At 37.0% G+C, this 16,326-nt stretch overlaps 1 protein-coding gene across 5 annotated transcripts in view; it reads right to left on the bottom strand.

Annotated features, from left to right (window-relative positions):
- Window positions 1-16,326, bottom strand: part of PLD1 (phospholipase D1) — a 203,859-nt gene that overhangs the window by 24,374 nt on the left and 163,159 nt on the right. For all 5 annotated transcript variants that reach the window (XM_047098660.1, XM_047098658.1, XM_047098661.1 and 2 more), the window contains one exon: window positions 16,229-16,278. In XM_047098660.1, coding sequence (XP_046954616.1) covers window positions 16,229-16,278 — 50 coding nt within the window. The remainder of the gene's footprint in view (window positions 1-16,228; window positions 16,279-16,326) is intronic.

Raw genomic sequence — 16,326 nt, forward strand, 5'->3', positions numbered from 1 at the left:
TTGTACCCGTATCATTGCATAGTGCTAAAGGAAGGTGAATAAATGAGTGAATGGATAAATGGATAAATGGACAGTCAGGTGACAGCTAATATTTTAGCTTTTGGTATCATCAATTTATTTTCCTGAAGCTGGCTCATGATCTAAAATTTTAAGATGTAAAGCAGATTTTTAAAGGAATCATGGAGAAAATTCCTTGCTAGAGTAAGGTTTTGCAGTAACTTCCCATAAAAAATCCACATTAAGCTATATGGTAGGTCAATGGTTCTCAGTGTGCATAAAGACTGCCTCTGTGAGGACCTCTCAGAAATGGAATCTGGAAACCCTCCCCAGAGGTTCTGAGTCAGTAGAAATCTATAATCCAATAAGTGCCTTAGGGGATATCATTCTTTTGGGGGTTTTTGTTTTGGTTTTTGGGGGATATCATTCTCTGAATGACACTGTTGCAGAGCTTTGGCATTTATGGATTTAACACTAGTGGTACACATTCAGAAAATGATACACCATGCCAAAGTGAGATGCATTCCAGTGGTGCAAGTCTGCTCAGTATGAGGACATCCATTAATATAAAACATGATATTGATCAATCTGGGGAGAAAAATCATACGATTATTATAACAGATGCTGAAGAGCTTTTTACACAATTCAGCACCCATTCTGGATAAAAATAATGAAGAAAACAGAAAATGAATCCTTTCTTAACATGCTTAAAACTATATAATATATATATATATGTATTATACAAATATGTGTGCATGTGTATAATATTTTCAATACTATTTAACATTGCCTTGGAGGTATCAGCTAATGTATTTAGATAAGAAAAATCACATAAGTATAACCATCTCCATTTCCAGATAATATGATAGTATACCTGGGGAATCAATGATAAAAATATCTCAAATGATGAAAAAATTAAATATGACAATAGGATATAAATTAACATATAGAAATCAATAGCCTTCATACATACAAACAATGACCATTTAGAGGATAAAAATCAGAGAAACTGTTGTTCACAATGGCAGGAAAAAAGATAAAACACAAAGATAAACAATAAGCTTATCATCAGGTGTCTGAAATCTTTATGAAGAAAAAATTAAAACACTATCAAAAGACACAAGAATAGATTTGAGCGAATAAAGACACCCTTGTTCTGGGATAGAACAATTCAACATTAAAAAGATGTCAACTCTCTCCATCTTAATTTATAAATTTAACATAATCTCAGTAGAAATACCAACCTGTTTTTATGGACCTAGAAAACTTAATATTATAATTCATACAGAAAAAGAAACATCCAAGAATGGCTATGATAAAAGCTGGAAAAGAAAAACTATGAGGGGGCATTAACACTATCTGATATTAACACATACTATAAAGTCTGTATAATTAAAACAATGCTGCACCAGCATATGAAAAGACAGTTAAAACCACTGAATTCAATAGAAAGCACATACAAAAACACATACAAAAATTTTTGCGTATGATAAAAGGTGGCATCTCAAATGATAAAGACTTTTACATAAAGATCCATAGCTTATAAATAAAAAGTCTACTATCATTGCATAGCTCTTTGAAAAAAGAAAAATTATATACATACCTCATACCAATCACAAGAATAAACCCCAAATGGACCAGAAATAGAAATGCAAGCATATGAAACGATACAAGTGTTAGAAGAAAACAGAGTGAATTCTTATATAACCTGAGTGTAAAGAAGTCTTATAACTACCTAGAGACAATAAAAGAAAAACACCAATAACTTTGGCTAGATTTAAAAAAAAAAAAACAAACACATGACACAAAACACCACAAGCAAAAAAAAAAAAAAAAAAAAAAAAAAGACAAAGCAGGAGAAGGTATTTGCGGTAAGTATATATCACAGATAAAGAGCTAAGAAGTCCAAACCTATAATGAACTCTTAATAACTTAAGGGATAAAAAGATCAAAATCTTGATGGAAAAAATGTGCAAAAGACATAAATAGACAATTCACACACACAAAAAGATACACTTGAAAAGATATTCTTCCTCATAACAGAAATACAAAACTATACTGAGAAACCATTTCTTACCTATGGTATTGGCAAAAAACAACACATTCTGTCAGTGAGACTGGGTTGAAGCAGGTTCTCTCATATACTGGTGGTGCAAAACCACATTGATACAAATTGGTGGTGGGGGGGAGGATTTGGCAATATTTAACACAAAGTATATTTTAAAAATTATTTTATTTTATTTATTTTTTCATCATGATAAAGTGTACTCTTTAATCCCCATCACATATTTTACCCATCCTCCTATCCGCCTCCTCTTTGGTAACCATCAGTTTGTTCTCTATAGGTAAGAGTCTTGTTTCTTGGTTTGTGGCTCTTTTTTTTCCTTTGCTCATTTGTTTTATTTCTTAAATTCCACCTATGAGTGAGATCATATGGGCATTTGTTTTTCTCTGGCTGACTTATTTCACTTAGGATTAGCAATCCCACCCTAGAAATTTACTGTAAATATACACTTCCAACAAATAAGAATATATATGGACAAGGTTATTCATTGCATAACTGTGACTGAAACATACTGAAAACAATCTAAATGTCCACCCAGAGGGGAATGATTGAACGACTATGGCAAATCTATACGTGGAAGACCATGCAGATGTCAAAATAAATGAAGAGCTCCATGAATTGATATGGGAAAAGTAAGAATATATGCATTATATCTGCTCATTTGTACAAAAAGAAACACTGTAAGAATATTCTAGAAACTGACAAAATTGGCTACAGATAGCAGATGTAAGGGAAATAGGGTAGAGAAGATGGGTGGGGAGAAAACTGACACAAAGTATAGGGAAGTGATATTTATCTTAGTATGTCATTTTTATGGTTCTGATTATTGGAAGTATATTGCACACACTCAAAAAAATCAAGAAAAATATAGAAAAAAACCTCTAAAATAGAGCAGACTAAAGCAAATGAATCTAACTGTATTTCAAATTAATAATATAATCCAAGTAAATTTTGAACACTAACATTTGAGTATATACCATTAGGCTAAAGACAAAAAGAACTATAAACAAATATTGAATTTTGGGGAATAGATTCATTTTTCATAGTAGTATGGGATAGCAATTCTAAAACTATTTTCTGTGTATTATAGGATTGAGGAAATACATACATTGTAGATAAAAGGAGCCAGGTTTCTCACTGTGAGAGAAAGGAGTTTTAAAAATAGAAAGAGAGATATCCAGAAAGAACTCTGTGGTGTGGGACTGGAACTGGAAGCCTTAGCGTGGAGACAGACAGATGGACAAACAGATATATTTATGGGTGATAGACAGGTAATGTGTATACCATAGGTCTTAAAGCAATGACATCCCGGTAGCAATGATCATTTCTAGCACCAGGATTTTCGTTTCTAAATGTCACTTTCCACTAGAAGAATCTAGGTTTCTTGAAGGAATGGCTGATTCTAGGGCTAATTCTGGGAATATACAAGAAGAGTATAGAACTCTTCTTGTGCCACCAAGAAAAAAAGGCTGATGGGAACATATCAAAAGCACAGATGAGCCAACTTATAAAGGTACTCACTGGCCAAACCTGTGCAAGCTGGGCATTAAAATTATATTCACTAAATAAAATAAGAATCCATAAGTCCATACCAATGCAAATACATAAATAAATACATAAATACATGCATTTTTGCTATAAAGGACACCAGTAATTCAACTGGCAAAATTTCAATAAGGTGTACAAATAAGATAATAATATTATATCAATGTTAATTTCATTAATTTGATAATGGAATTCTACCTGCTTTTTTTAATGTCTTTTTTTTTTTCAGAAACACATACTCAAATATTTAGGGGTAAATGGGCATTATAGCTGCAACTTACATATCCTAAGATATATATGATATGGTATCATATCATATTTTATTATATATATATACACACATATATATACATACATATATATATAATAAGAAATGTTCTTAAGAGAAAAACCCATCTGTCTACGAATCTAACTATTATCAAAGAATGACAAAACAAAGAAGGTAAAAGGTTAACATTTGGGTAATCAGGATGAAGAGTATACGGCAGTTCTAGAAGGCCTTCTGTAAGTCTGAAATTATTTTAAAATAATTTTTTAAAAAGATTAGTGATACTGACTAGCTTAGCAGCCTGAAGGTTTAAGACATGTAATAAATGGAATTTTTGAAGGCGCAGATTTGTGTCATCCCATAGCAAGGCTGGAGAGTATCTGCAATGTATCAATTAGCAGGACAGCCTTGCAGCCCACGATCCATACTACTTTCCATTCTTCCTTGCCTATGAAATAACGCCTGTGAAGTGATAAAAACTTTGTTTCTTTGCAAAAAATGCTTCTCATGGAATAAAAAAACTAAAGGTTAGGACCAGTAACAGAACCCAAAAGGAAAGATCAGGGTCCTAGCCAGAAAGTGGACATTTTATGTTTTTCTAAGTTTATTTATTTATTTTGAGAGAGAAAGAGAGAGAGGGCATGAGCAGGGCAGTGGCAGAGAGGGAGAGAGACAGAATCCCAAGCAGGGTTCACACTGTCAGCACGGAGCCCGACGTGGGACTCAAACCCATGAACTGTAAGATCATGACCTGAGCCAAAATCAAGAGTTGGCCGCTTAACCAAGCGAGCCACCCAGGAGCCTAGGACATTTTAGATTAATACAGTGTAGCCTGTCAGGTAAAGTGGGGGCACCCATCTAATATGTGAATTATCCCACCATACATGCTATGTGAAAAAAAGAAAAAGCTATTTTGGTCAGTACTGTGTTCTATAAAGAAAACTGGCTTGGGACACTTGGGTGGCTCAGTCAGCTAAGCCTCTGACTCTTGATTTTGGCTCAGGTCATTATCCCAGGGTTGTAGGATCGAGCCCCACGTTGGGCTCTGCACTGAGTGCATAGCCTGCTTAAGATTCTTTCTCTCTGCCCCTCTCCCCTGCTCGCACGACAGGGGAGTTCACAATGTTTACTTGAAGTGTGGGGATATGCTGAGGAAACAAGTACCTTTTGAAGAAAGTATGAGAAAGCCTGGGGCATGTAGAAGCATTAATATAAAGCCATTAATAGAAAAGTATCAGGAGATTTCCAAATTATATGTCATGGAGGTATGTGAGGATCTGGAGGTTTTATATAGACTCTTAGGACATATCTGTTAGGAAGTTTGGTTTATAGATGTACCATCAAAAGATGGGAATTCAGGGGCACCTGGGTGGCTCAGTCGGTTAAGCGGCCGACTTCAGCTCAGGTCATGATCTCGCGGTCCATGAGTTCGAGCCCCGTGTCGGGCTCTGTGCTGACCGCTCAGAGCTTGGAGCCTGTTTCAGATTCTGTGTCTCCCTCTCTCTCTGACCCTCCCCGGTTCATGCTCTGTCTCTCTCTGTCTCAAAAATAAATAAACGTTAAAAAAAAAATTAAAAAAAAAAGATGGGAATTCAATACAACAGACTCTTGATGTTTGTGAGAAAGTTTTGTGAAAGGATTTCAAGAGTTGTTACAGGCTTTTGCTACTTAAAAAGCTGTAGTTCTTGTGGGGCTCCTGGGTGGCTCAATCAGTTAAGCACTGGACTTTGGCTCAGGTCACGATCTCATGACTTTTGTGAATTTGAGCCCCGCATTGGGCTTTGTGCTGTTAGCATGGAGCCTGCTCAGGGTTCTCTCTTTCTCCCTCTCTCTGTGACCCTTCCCCACTCTCTGTCTCAAAATTAATAAATACATTTTTTTTAAAAAAGTAGCACTTCATACAGGCATACTTCTAATCCTGACTGAAAACCTCTAGACCTTGTGTTAAATTATACTAAATTGGCTGCTGACATGCCAGAATACAGAAAAATTATAAAAATGATAAAGAAATTCTTTAAATTAAACACTAAATCCCTGAAGATTGGTATATATGATGATTATAGTACACTAATAGCTGCTGGTTTTCTTTTCAGGAATTTTAACATATTTATAGCAGTTTTGTTATTTCTAAAGAATTGAAACAGTACAGAACTGCAGTTATCTATACAGTTAGAGATTAGCTAGTTCATGTATTTAAAACCCACTACACATTTACGAAAACAAAACGAACAATACAACATTGTGCCTCAGAAAGGGGCGTTATGTAATTAATCTGTTCTTTATGTTTAGAGTGTGAACATTTTTCCCACTGAGATGCCTGATTTTGACTTGTTCCCAGGGTACTTGGAAATCTTTTCATAAGAGGGCTTAGCATTGAAATTACTTCTTGTGTTAAAATCCAATTTTTCCCCTGAATAGCCAAAGACAGGAAAAGGGGCCAGAGCCAAAAGAATGCTTTATAATAAGCTCAGGCATTTTTATGGTCGAGAAACTAAATAATAGGCTTATTCTGACTTTTTATTTTCCTATAACTTCACCTTTGCATTTTTTACTAGTCACTGTCAGCACTGAATGGCTTTCCCGATTTTGTTTTTGGCAATATTTCTTTTAGAGACTTATTCATTCATTATCATCTTCATTTTAAGCCATTAGAAGCAGAGACAGGGATAATGCTCTAGTAAATCTTCCCTGTCCTAGATGCAATGAGATACAACTTTGAAAGTATTTATTATTGGTAATGTACATGCCCCATGTCTAAACATGTCTCATGTTTCCAGAGAGTTGACTAGCATATCATTAGTGAAAAATTATGAAAGAGCCAACACACACACACACACAGAGTATATATTTAAATTTATCATATACTAAAAGCTTAACTCCTTATTTTCAAAGCTTCCAAATCATTTATAAATCCATATACCAAACAATCACTCCTTTAAAGTATATCATTCAGATCATTCAGTTTTTTTTTTTCAGTACCTTCACAAAGTTGTACAATCACCACCACTATCTCATTTTAAGACATTTTTAAAAAACGTTTATTATTGAGAGACAGAGAGACACAGAGCATGAATGGGGAAGGGGCAGAGAGAGAGGGAGACACAGAATCTGAGACAGGCTCCAGGCTCTGAGCCTCTGAGCGGGGCTCGAACTCACAAACTCTAAGACCATGACCTGAGCCGAAGTCAGATGCCCAACTGACTGTGCCACCCAGGCACCTCCCCCCACTTTTTAAAAAATGTTTATTTACTATTGAGAGACAGAGAGACACAGAGCATGAGCGGGGAAGGGGCGGAGAGGGGGGTAAGATATTTTTATTACACCAAAAAGAAATGCCATCCCCATTAGGAGTCACTCCCCATTCCACTCTCTCCATACCCTAGCAATGATTAATTTACTTTCCTGACTGTATAGATTTACCTATTAAAAACATTTCATAAAAATGGAATTATACAATTGTGGCCTTTTTGTGTCTGGCTTCTTTGTATTTACCATAACACTTTCAAGGTTCATCCATGTTGTACCCTGTATCAGTCCATTTCTTTTTATATATAAATAATATTCCATTGTATGGATATAAACATTCTGTTTCTACATTTGTCGGTTAATGGATATTTGGGTAATTTCAACTTTTTCACTATTATGAATAATGCTACTATAAAGGTTCACGTACAAGTTTTTATGTGGACATATGTTTTCAGTTCTCTTCAGGACATACTATGGAGCAGAAATGTTGGGTTACATGGTAACTCTATGTTTAATTTATAAGGAACTACTAATTTGCTTTCCAAAGAGCCTGTGCCATTTTTTTTAAGCTTTTATTTAAATTCCAGTTAGCATATGGTGTAATATTAGCTTCAAGTGTACAAATTGCACTCTTTAATCCCCATCACCTATTTCATCAATACTCCCACCAACCTCCTCTCTGGTAACCATCAGTTTGTTCTCTATAGTTAAGAGTCTATTTCTTGATTTGCGCCCCACCCCTCTCTTTTTCTTTGCTTGTCTCTTGTTTATTAAAATTCCATATATGAGTGAAATCCAATTGTATTGGTCTTTCTCTGACTTATTTTGCTTAGCATCATACACCCTAGTTCCATCAATGTGATTGCAAATGGCAAGATTTCATTCTTTTATATTCCATTTTATATACATATATACCACATCTTCTTTATCCATTCATAAGTTGATGATGGAGTCCATAGTTTTCTATAGTTTTCAGCATACATCCTATCTGTTACCTCTTTGGTTAGGTTCATTCCTATGTATCTTATGGTCTTTGGTGAAACCATAAATGGGATAGATTCCTTAATTTCTCTTTCCCTGCTTTATTATCGGTATATAGAAATGCAACCCATTTGTGTATGTTGATCTTATATCCTGTGACTCCTGAATTCAGGTATCAGTTCTAACAGTATTTTGGTGGTCTTTCGGGTTTTCCGTGTAGAGTATCATGTCATCTGCGAAGAGTGAAAGGTTGACTTCTTTGCCAATTTGTGGGCCTTGTAGTTCTTTTCTGTTGTCTGATTGCTGAGGCTAGGACTTCCAGTACTATGTTGAACAATAATGGTGACAGTGGACCTCCCTGTCGTGTTCCTGACCTTAGGGGAAAAGCTCTCAGTTTTTCCCCACTGAGGATGATATGACTGTGGGCTTTTCATATATGGTTTTTATGATGTTGATGTATGTTTATTCTATACCTACTTTCTTGAGGGCTTTTATCAAGAAAAAATGCTGTGTTTTGTCAAATGATTTCTCTGCATCTATTGAGGACAATATGGTTCTTATCTTTTCTTTTATTAATGTGGTGTATCACATTGATTGATTTGCAAATATTGAACCAGTCCTATAGCCCAGGAATAAATTCTACTTGATCATGGTAATTTTTTTAATGCATACTTGAATTCAATTTGCTAGTATCTTGTTGAGAATTTTAACATCCAGGTTCATTAGGGATATTGACCTGTAATTCTCCTTTTTAGTGGGGTCTTTGTCTGGTTTGGGAATCAAGGTAATGCTGGCTTCATAGAATAAGTTTGGAAGGTTTCCTTCCATTTCTATTTTTTGGAATAGTTTGAGAAGAATAGGTATTAACTCTTCTTTAAATGTCTGGTAGAATTCCCCTGGGAAGCCATCTGGCCCAGGAATCTTATTTGTTGGGGAGATTTTTGATAAATGATTTAATTCTTTGCTGGTATGGCCTGTTGCAATTTCTGTTTCTTCCTGTTTGAGTTTTGGTAGTGTGTGAGTTTCTAGGAATTTTTCCACTCTTCCAGATTGTCCAGTTTGTTGGCATATAATTTTTCATAGTATTCTCTTACAATTGTTTGCATGTCTGTGGTGTTGGTTGTGATCTCTCCTCTTTCTTTCATGATTTTATTGATTTGGGTCTTCTCTCTTTTCTTTTTGAGAAGTCTGGCTAGGGGTTTATCAATTTTGTTTATTTTTTCAAAAAACTAGCTTTTAGATTGATCGTTTTACTGGTTTTTTTTGTTTGTTTCTATATCATTTACTTCTGCTCTAATCTTTATTATTTCTCTTCTGCTGGCTTTGGGTTTTACTTGCTGCTCCTTTTCTATCTTCTTTAGGTATAAGGTTATGTTGTGTATTTGGGACCCTTCTGGCTTCTTGACATAGGCCTGAATTGCAATGTATTTTTTTCTTAGGACCGCCTTTGCTGTATCCCAAAGGATTTGGACTGTCATGTTTTCATTTTTATTTGCTTCCATGTATTTTTTATTTCTTCTTTAATTTCCTGGTCAACCCATTCATTCTTTAGTAGGATGTTCTTTAACCTCCATGTATTTGAGAGCTTTCCAAATTTTTTCTTGTAGTTGATTTCAAGTTTCATAGAGTTGTGATCTGAAAATATGCATGGTATAATCTCAGTCTTTTTGTACCCGTGGAGGGCTGATTTGTGACCCAGTAGGTTATCTATTCTGGAGAATGTTTCATGTGCACTTGACAAGAATGTGTATTCTGCTGCTTTAGGATGAAATGTTCTAAATATACCTGTTAAGTCTATCTGGTCCAGTGTATTACTCAAAGCCATTGTTTCCTTGTTGATTTTCTGCTTAGATGATCTGTCCTTTGCTATAAGTGAGATATTAAAGTCTTCTATTATTATGGTATTATTATCAATGAGTTTCTTTATGATTGTGATTAACTGATTTATGTATTTGGGTTCTATCAAGTTGGGGGCATAAATATTTACAATTGTTAGATCTTCTTGATGGATAAGACCCCTTAATTATGATATAATGCCCTCCTTCATCTCTTGTTATGTTTTTTTTCTAAAATCTAGTTTTCTGATATAAGTATGCATACTCTGGCTTTCTTTTGACCTCTATTAGCATGATAGATGGTTTCCTTCCCCTCACTTTCAATCTGCAGGTGTCTTTAGGTCTAAAATGAATCTCCTGTAGGCAGTATGTAGTGGATCTTGTTTTTTATCCATTATGATACCCTATGTCTTTTGATTGGATCATTTAGTCCATTTATATTTAGTGATTATTGAAAGATATGAACTTAGTGCCATTTTGTTACCTGTAGAGGTGATGTTTCTGGTGATGTTCTCTGGTCCTTTCTAGTCTTTGTTGCTTTTTGTCTTGTGTGTTTGTTTGTTTGTTACCATAGAGTCCCCCTTAAAATTTCTTGCAGGGCTGGTTAGTGGTCACGAACTCCTTTAGTTTTTGTTTGTCTGGAAAAGTCTTCATCTTTCCTTCTATTCTGAATGACAGCCTTGCTGGATAAAGGATTTGTGGCTGCATATTTTTCCTGTTAAGTGCACTGAATATTTGTGCCACTCCCTCTGACCTGCCAAATTTCAGTGGACTGGTCTGCTACTAACTTTATGTGTCTATCTTGTAGGTTAAGGACCTTTTGTGCCTAGCTGCTTTCAGGATCCTCTCTTTAGCTTTGTATTTTGCCAGTTTCACCATGATATGTTGTGGTGTTGACCTGTTTTTGTTGATTTTGAAGGGAGTTCTCTGTGCCTCTTGGACGTGGATGCCCGTTTCCTTCTCCAGATTAAGGAAGTTCTTAGTTATAATTTTTTCAAATAAACCAGCTGCCCCTTTTTCTTGCTCTTCTTCTTCTGGAACTCCTATGATATGGATATTGTTTCATTTCATGGAATCACTTACTTTTCTAAGTCTCCCCTTGTGACTAGTAATTTCCATTTCCTATTTTTTTCAACTTCATTATCTTCCATAATTTTATCTTCTATTTCACTTATTCTTCTCCTCTGTTTCTTCAATCCTTCTGTTACTGTATCTAGTTTATTTTGCATCTCAGTTATGGCATTTTTAAAGTTTGTACTGATGAGTTCTTAAATCTTTCATCTCTGCAGCAAGGGTTTCTCTGGTGTCTTTTATGCTTTTTTAAAGGCCAGCGAGTAGTCTTATGAGTGTTGTTCTAATTCTTGTTCAGATATATTGTTTACATCTGTTTTGAGCAAGTCCCTGGCTGTGATTTCTTCTTGACCCTTCTTTTGGGGAGAATTCCTCCATCTTATCACTTTGGCTACATTTCTGTCTTTTGCATGTTTTAAAAGCTTGTTATGTTTCCCGCACCTGAGAGTACTGCTATATTAAGGGGTCATACACTGTCCAGGGCCTGGCACTTCAGAAAGCATTTCTGGTGTATTCTTTGTGCCCTCTGTTGTTGCGTTTTGGCTGCTCTATCTCACTGGTTAGTCCTCTACAGAGTTCCTCCTTACTTGGCAGTGGTTGAGTGTTTGGACCTTTAAGTAGGTGTGCTTTTATTTGTTTATTGATGTAACCCTGGGGGGGGGGGGAAAGGGTGTGTGTGTGTGGGGGGGAGCTTGATCCCATAAAAAGAGAAGAGGAAAGGAAAGGAAAGGAAAGGAAAGGAAAGGAAAGGAAAGGAAAGGAAAGGAAAGGAAAGGAAAGGAATCCCATAAAACGAGAAAAGAAAAAAAATAAAACAGTCAAAAAACTATAAGGCTGATTCCAAAGAAAAAGAAACAAACAAAAAAAAGCAGAAGAAAAAAGAAGGAAAAAGAAAAGAAAAGGCTGATTTCAAAAAAAAAGAGAGAGAGGGAGAGAGAAAAGTAAATGACAAAAAACAAGTAAGAAACTATAGCCTGATTCAAAAAGAAGGAGGATGAAAAAAAAAGAGTAAAGAAAGAAAAAGAGCTGTCTGTTGGTGCCTGAGGATGGTGGCTGTGCTGGTCTGGGGGGAGGTCGGCTGCATTGGCTCAGAGTCACTCTTGCCCCAGTAAACAAGCAGTTGCTAGGCACAGAGGGGCAGGGTTTGGTCTAAGTGGGTCCCACCTCCACTGGGGACTGCTATGTTGCTCTCTGAGGTTCTACCATGTTGGTATTGGGGAGAAAATGGTGCCACTCCAATTTCTGATCCCCAGATCAGAGATCTCAACCCCCACTCTTCAGGCAGCCCTCACAAAATAGTGAGGGTGGTCAGCTCACCTCACCCTGCACCACAACTTTCCTGCATTTTTTCTTTGGCATGTGGCTGGGACTCAAAACCCAAAGTCTTAAAGGATGCAGCACAGCATAGATCCATTCCCCTCCTCTGGAGTAGAGCTTCTCCATCCTGCTGATGAAAGGCCTTTGGCTAGCACCTGCAGGGTCTTTTGTCTTTGGGGAGGCAATAAACCCTCTTCCAAAAGTACTCCAGGAAGGGGACTCTTCTCTCCCAGTGCACCCTGGAGATCACTACACCATGCTATGCACTCAGGGGCCATGTCCCTCCTCCCCAGCAGCACTTGCCAAAGTTCCACTCCAGAGAAAGTCATATACTTCCAAAACCTCAGAGTCTGAGTTCCAAAAGCTGTTTGGAAAAAAAGAACTGGGACACTCAGTACTTCTCACTCCTCAGTCAGTGGTCCAGAGAGGTTTTCCTTTTATGCTAACTCGATGCTGCACTCTCTCAACACCTCTCAATCTCCCTTTTATCTGTCCACAGAAAGGGTTCCCTCCCTTTCACGGTACTAGCATTTATCTCTCCCCCAATTCACATCCACACTCCTCACACTTGCCAGGCTGTCTCCCTCCAACTGTGGAGATCCTTCCACCACTCTGCAGATCAATTCCCTGGGTGTTCCAAGCAATCTGACCTCAATACAGCTGTGTTTGAAGGACGAGGAAAGCCCAGTGTCTCCCTACTTCTCTGCCATCTTAACTTCCACCTCTCCTTCATTTTGAAGGATGTTTTGCTGGACACAGAATTCTTGGTTGATAGTCTTTTCTTTCAGCATGTTGAATATGTCACCACAGTGCATTCAGAACACCATAGTTTCTGATGATAAATTGCCTATTAATCTTATAGAGGATGCCTTGTATTTGATGATTTGCTTCTCTCTTGCTGCTTTCAAGATTCTCTTTTTGTCTTTGTCTTTGGATAGTTTGATTATGATGTGTTTTGGTATGAAACACTTTATCTTTGTTGGATTTTGTTGAGCTTTGATGTGTAGATTCATATTTTCCATTACATTTAGGAAGTTTTCAGTCATTATTTCTTTAAATATTCTACCTACACTTTTCTCTCCTCTTCTTTTGGGACTCCCATTATGTGTATGTTGGTATGTCTGATAGCATTTCACAGGTCTCCAAGGTTCTGTTCATTTGTCTTTATTCTTTTTCCTTCCTGTTCCTCCGGCTATAAAATTTCAATTGATCGGTTTTCAAGTTTGTTGATTTTTCTGCCTATTCCAATCTGCTACTGAGCCTCTCTAACATATATTTCATTTTGGTTATTATACTTTTCAACTCCAGAATTTATTTCTGTTTTTCTAAGAACTTTTATGGAAACTTTCTAATAAAAAAGTTCTATTTTTAAGAAAATATTCTCTATTTGGGGAGATACAGTTTTATAGTTCTCTTTAGTTCTTTGGATATTATTTCCTTTAGTTCTTTGAATATTCAAAGAATATTCAAATATTAAACTAGGTGTTTTAAAGTCTTTTAAACTGTCAGATAGGTCAAATTATGACAATTTTCTGAGAACTGTCAGAGGATGGGAGCTTCAAACCCATGCCTCCCTCTGGGGGCTGATAGGCTGCTAGTTTTCACAGTGATGAGGAGTTGATGTTCAAGGCTACTGTGGAACTGAGAAGAGGATGATGGGTATATAGCAAATTAAACAGCTACAAAGCTTGCTGCTTTTACCAAGATTGTGTTGTTTTTCTTGAATAAAAACTCCTCATATTGTTATAAGACTTTGGTTAATTTCTAGAGTTCTAAGAAAGTTTATTTTGGTGTGCCTGGGTGGCTCAGTTAGTTGACCATTTGAATCTTGATTTTGGCTTGGGTCATGATCCCAGGGTCATGGGATAGAGCCCTGTGTAGGGCTCTGTGCTGAGCACAGAGCCTGCTTGGGATTCTCTCTCTCTCTCTCTGCCCACTCGCACTCTCCCTCATTCTCTCTCTCTCTCTCTCTCTCTCTCTCTCAAGAAAAGTTCATTTTAACAATTTCTGTTTGTATTTTTGTTGATTTTTTGAAGGAGTGGATTTTTGGAGATCCTTACTATGCCATTCCTGCTCATGTTCCAATTCTTTATTTTTAAGTGAAAAATATACATACATGGAAAGACTAATATTTTCTCCCCACATTCTGGTACATCACCCAGTGCACTCCATTTAGGAGGTTACCAATGTAAATAAAATCTTCAAAAACCTCAGTTGAGGTTTATAGCATATGTGAAGGCCATAACACAAGGCCTCATATAATTGTGACTTCTCCTCATGACTTTTGCAGACCTCCCTGTGGCAGCTCCATTCTCCAGGTCAGCTGGTGGAAACTCTCAGGATTATCTGACACTCCTTTCACTTTCCTACTCCCATATCCCCTCAAGTCTTCTTTCCCAGCTGTACTCATACATAACCTTTCTTTCCTTTGCCAGTGTGCCATTATCTTATGCCTGCCACCAGTTTCTCTCTACTTTGCTTACCAACAGTAAGTGAATCTTTCCATAAAAACACCACCTTGATAGTTTCACTCCAGGAAGCAGAGGCTTCCACCAACCTTGTCTTCTTTAGGATAAAATCTAGTTCTTTTTTTTTTTTTTTTTAATTTTTTTTTCAACGTTTATTTATTTTTGGGACAGAGAGAGACAGAGCATGAACGGGGGAGGGGCAGAGAGAGAGGGAGACACAGAATCGGAAACAGGCTCCAGGCTCCGAGCCATCAGCCCAGAGCCCGACGCGGGGCTCGAACTCCCGGACCGCGAGATCGTGACCTGGCTGAAGTCGGATGCTTAACTGACTGCGCCACCCAGGAGCCCCAAAATCTAGTTCTTTTTAATGTGGCCCTCCAAGTTTTCACAATCTGTATCCCATCTGAACTGGAAGTCAGACAATTTGGGTTCTGACTCTAGCTTAACTTTTGTGGGACTTCCTGTACCTACTGTACAAGATATAGAAGACTATCGAGGACCTACTATGTGCTAAACCTAGCATCAGGACAAATAGACAAGTAAACCCACAGTTACAATATGTGGTAGGTGGGAGTTTAAAGAAGGGTAGAGTAAGAAGATATCTAGGTGCCTGGGTGACTCAGTTGGTTAAACATCAGACTCTTGATTTCAGCTCAGATCATGATCTCATGGTAGTGAGATGGAGCCCCACATTGGGCTCCACGCTGGGCATGGAACCTCCCTAAGATTCTCTCTCTCTTCCTCTTCCTCTGCCCATCCCCTGCTCACTTTCTCTTTCTCTCCCTCAAAATAAAATAAAATAAAATAAAATAAAATAAAATAAAATAATAAATAAAGATATCTGAGAAAGTGCCTTTGAAAATGTGAAGAACTGTACAAGTGAAAGGTATTACTGTGAGCTTTTTTTCTGACTTATTTGCCTCTAGTACAATACCTTCAAAGGTTTAGTCAGTGTATGGTGGCAAAATAAAATAAATAGAATTGGTTTTCTTCCCTAAATATAAGACAGTGTTGTGACAACCTGGGGACCTCTGTATAACAAGAGGCCGCATAAATACCTGTTGACCTTGCAGCATCTGTGTCCTTAGCTTTAAAGCAGAAATGATACTTGTCCCGCTTCCTTCCCAGGATTGTGGTGAAGGATCGTAGAAGATACATGAAGGGTCCTTGTGAAGTGCCTTATAAATCCCACTTATTATCAAAATAACTATTATAAAGAAATAAAAGTAAACAATGAAAATGCTCTTATTTTTCATTATCTATGCATCTGAAGTTGTGATGTCCTCATTTGAACATTGCTTTGGACAGTTTAATGAGAATAAGTGATTGATCTCGGTTAAACGTTTGTGGGCTACCTCTTGTGAAGAGAGTTTCACAATGATTATGGATATGTCACCAAAGACAACTGTGGAGGAAAATAAAAGCTGTTACTTACGCTTTGCTTTTAACTGCCCAAGGATGGAATTTTCTCCTCTGCACATGGTTCTGAACACATGGAAAGGAAAGAAATAATTACAGAGGTTTCAAAGGAAC

The sequence above is a fragment of the Lynx rufus genome, unplaced genomic scaffold, assembly GCF_022079265.1.
Source record: "Lynx rufus isolate CCGP_SWC_20201006 ecotype Redwood Valley unplaced genomic scaffold, mLynRuf1.p SCAF_5, whole genome shotgun sequence".
Classification (NCBI taxonomy): Eukaryota; Metazoa; Chordata; class Mammalia; order Carnivora; family Felidae; genus Lynx; species Lynx rufus.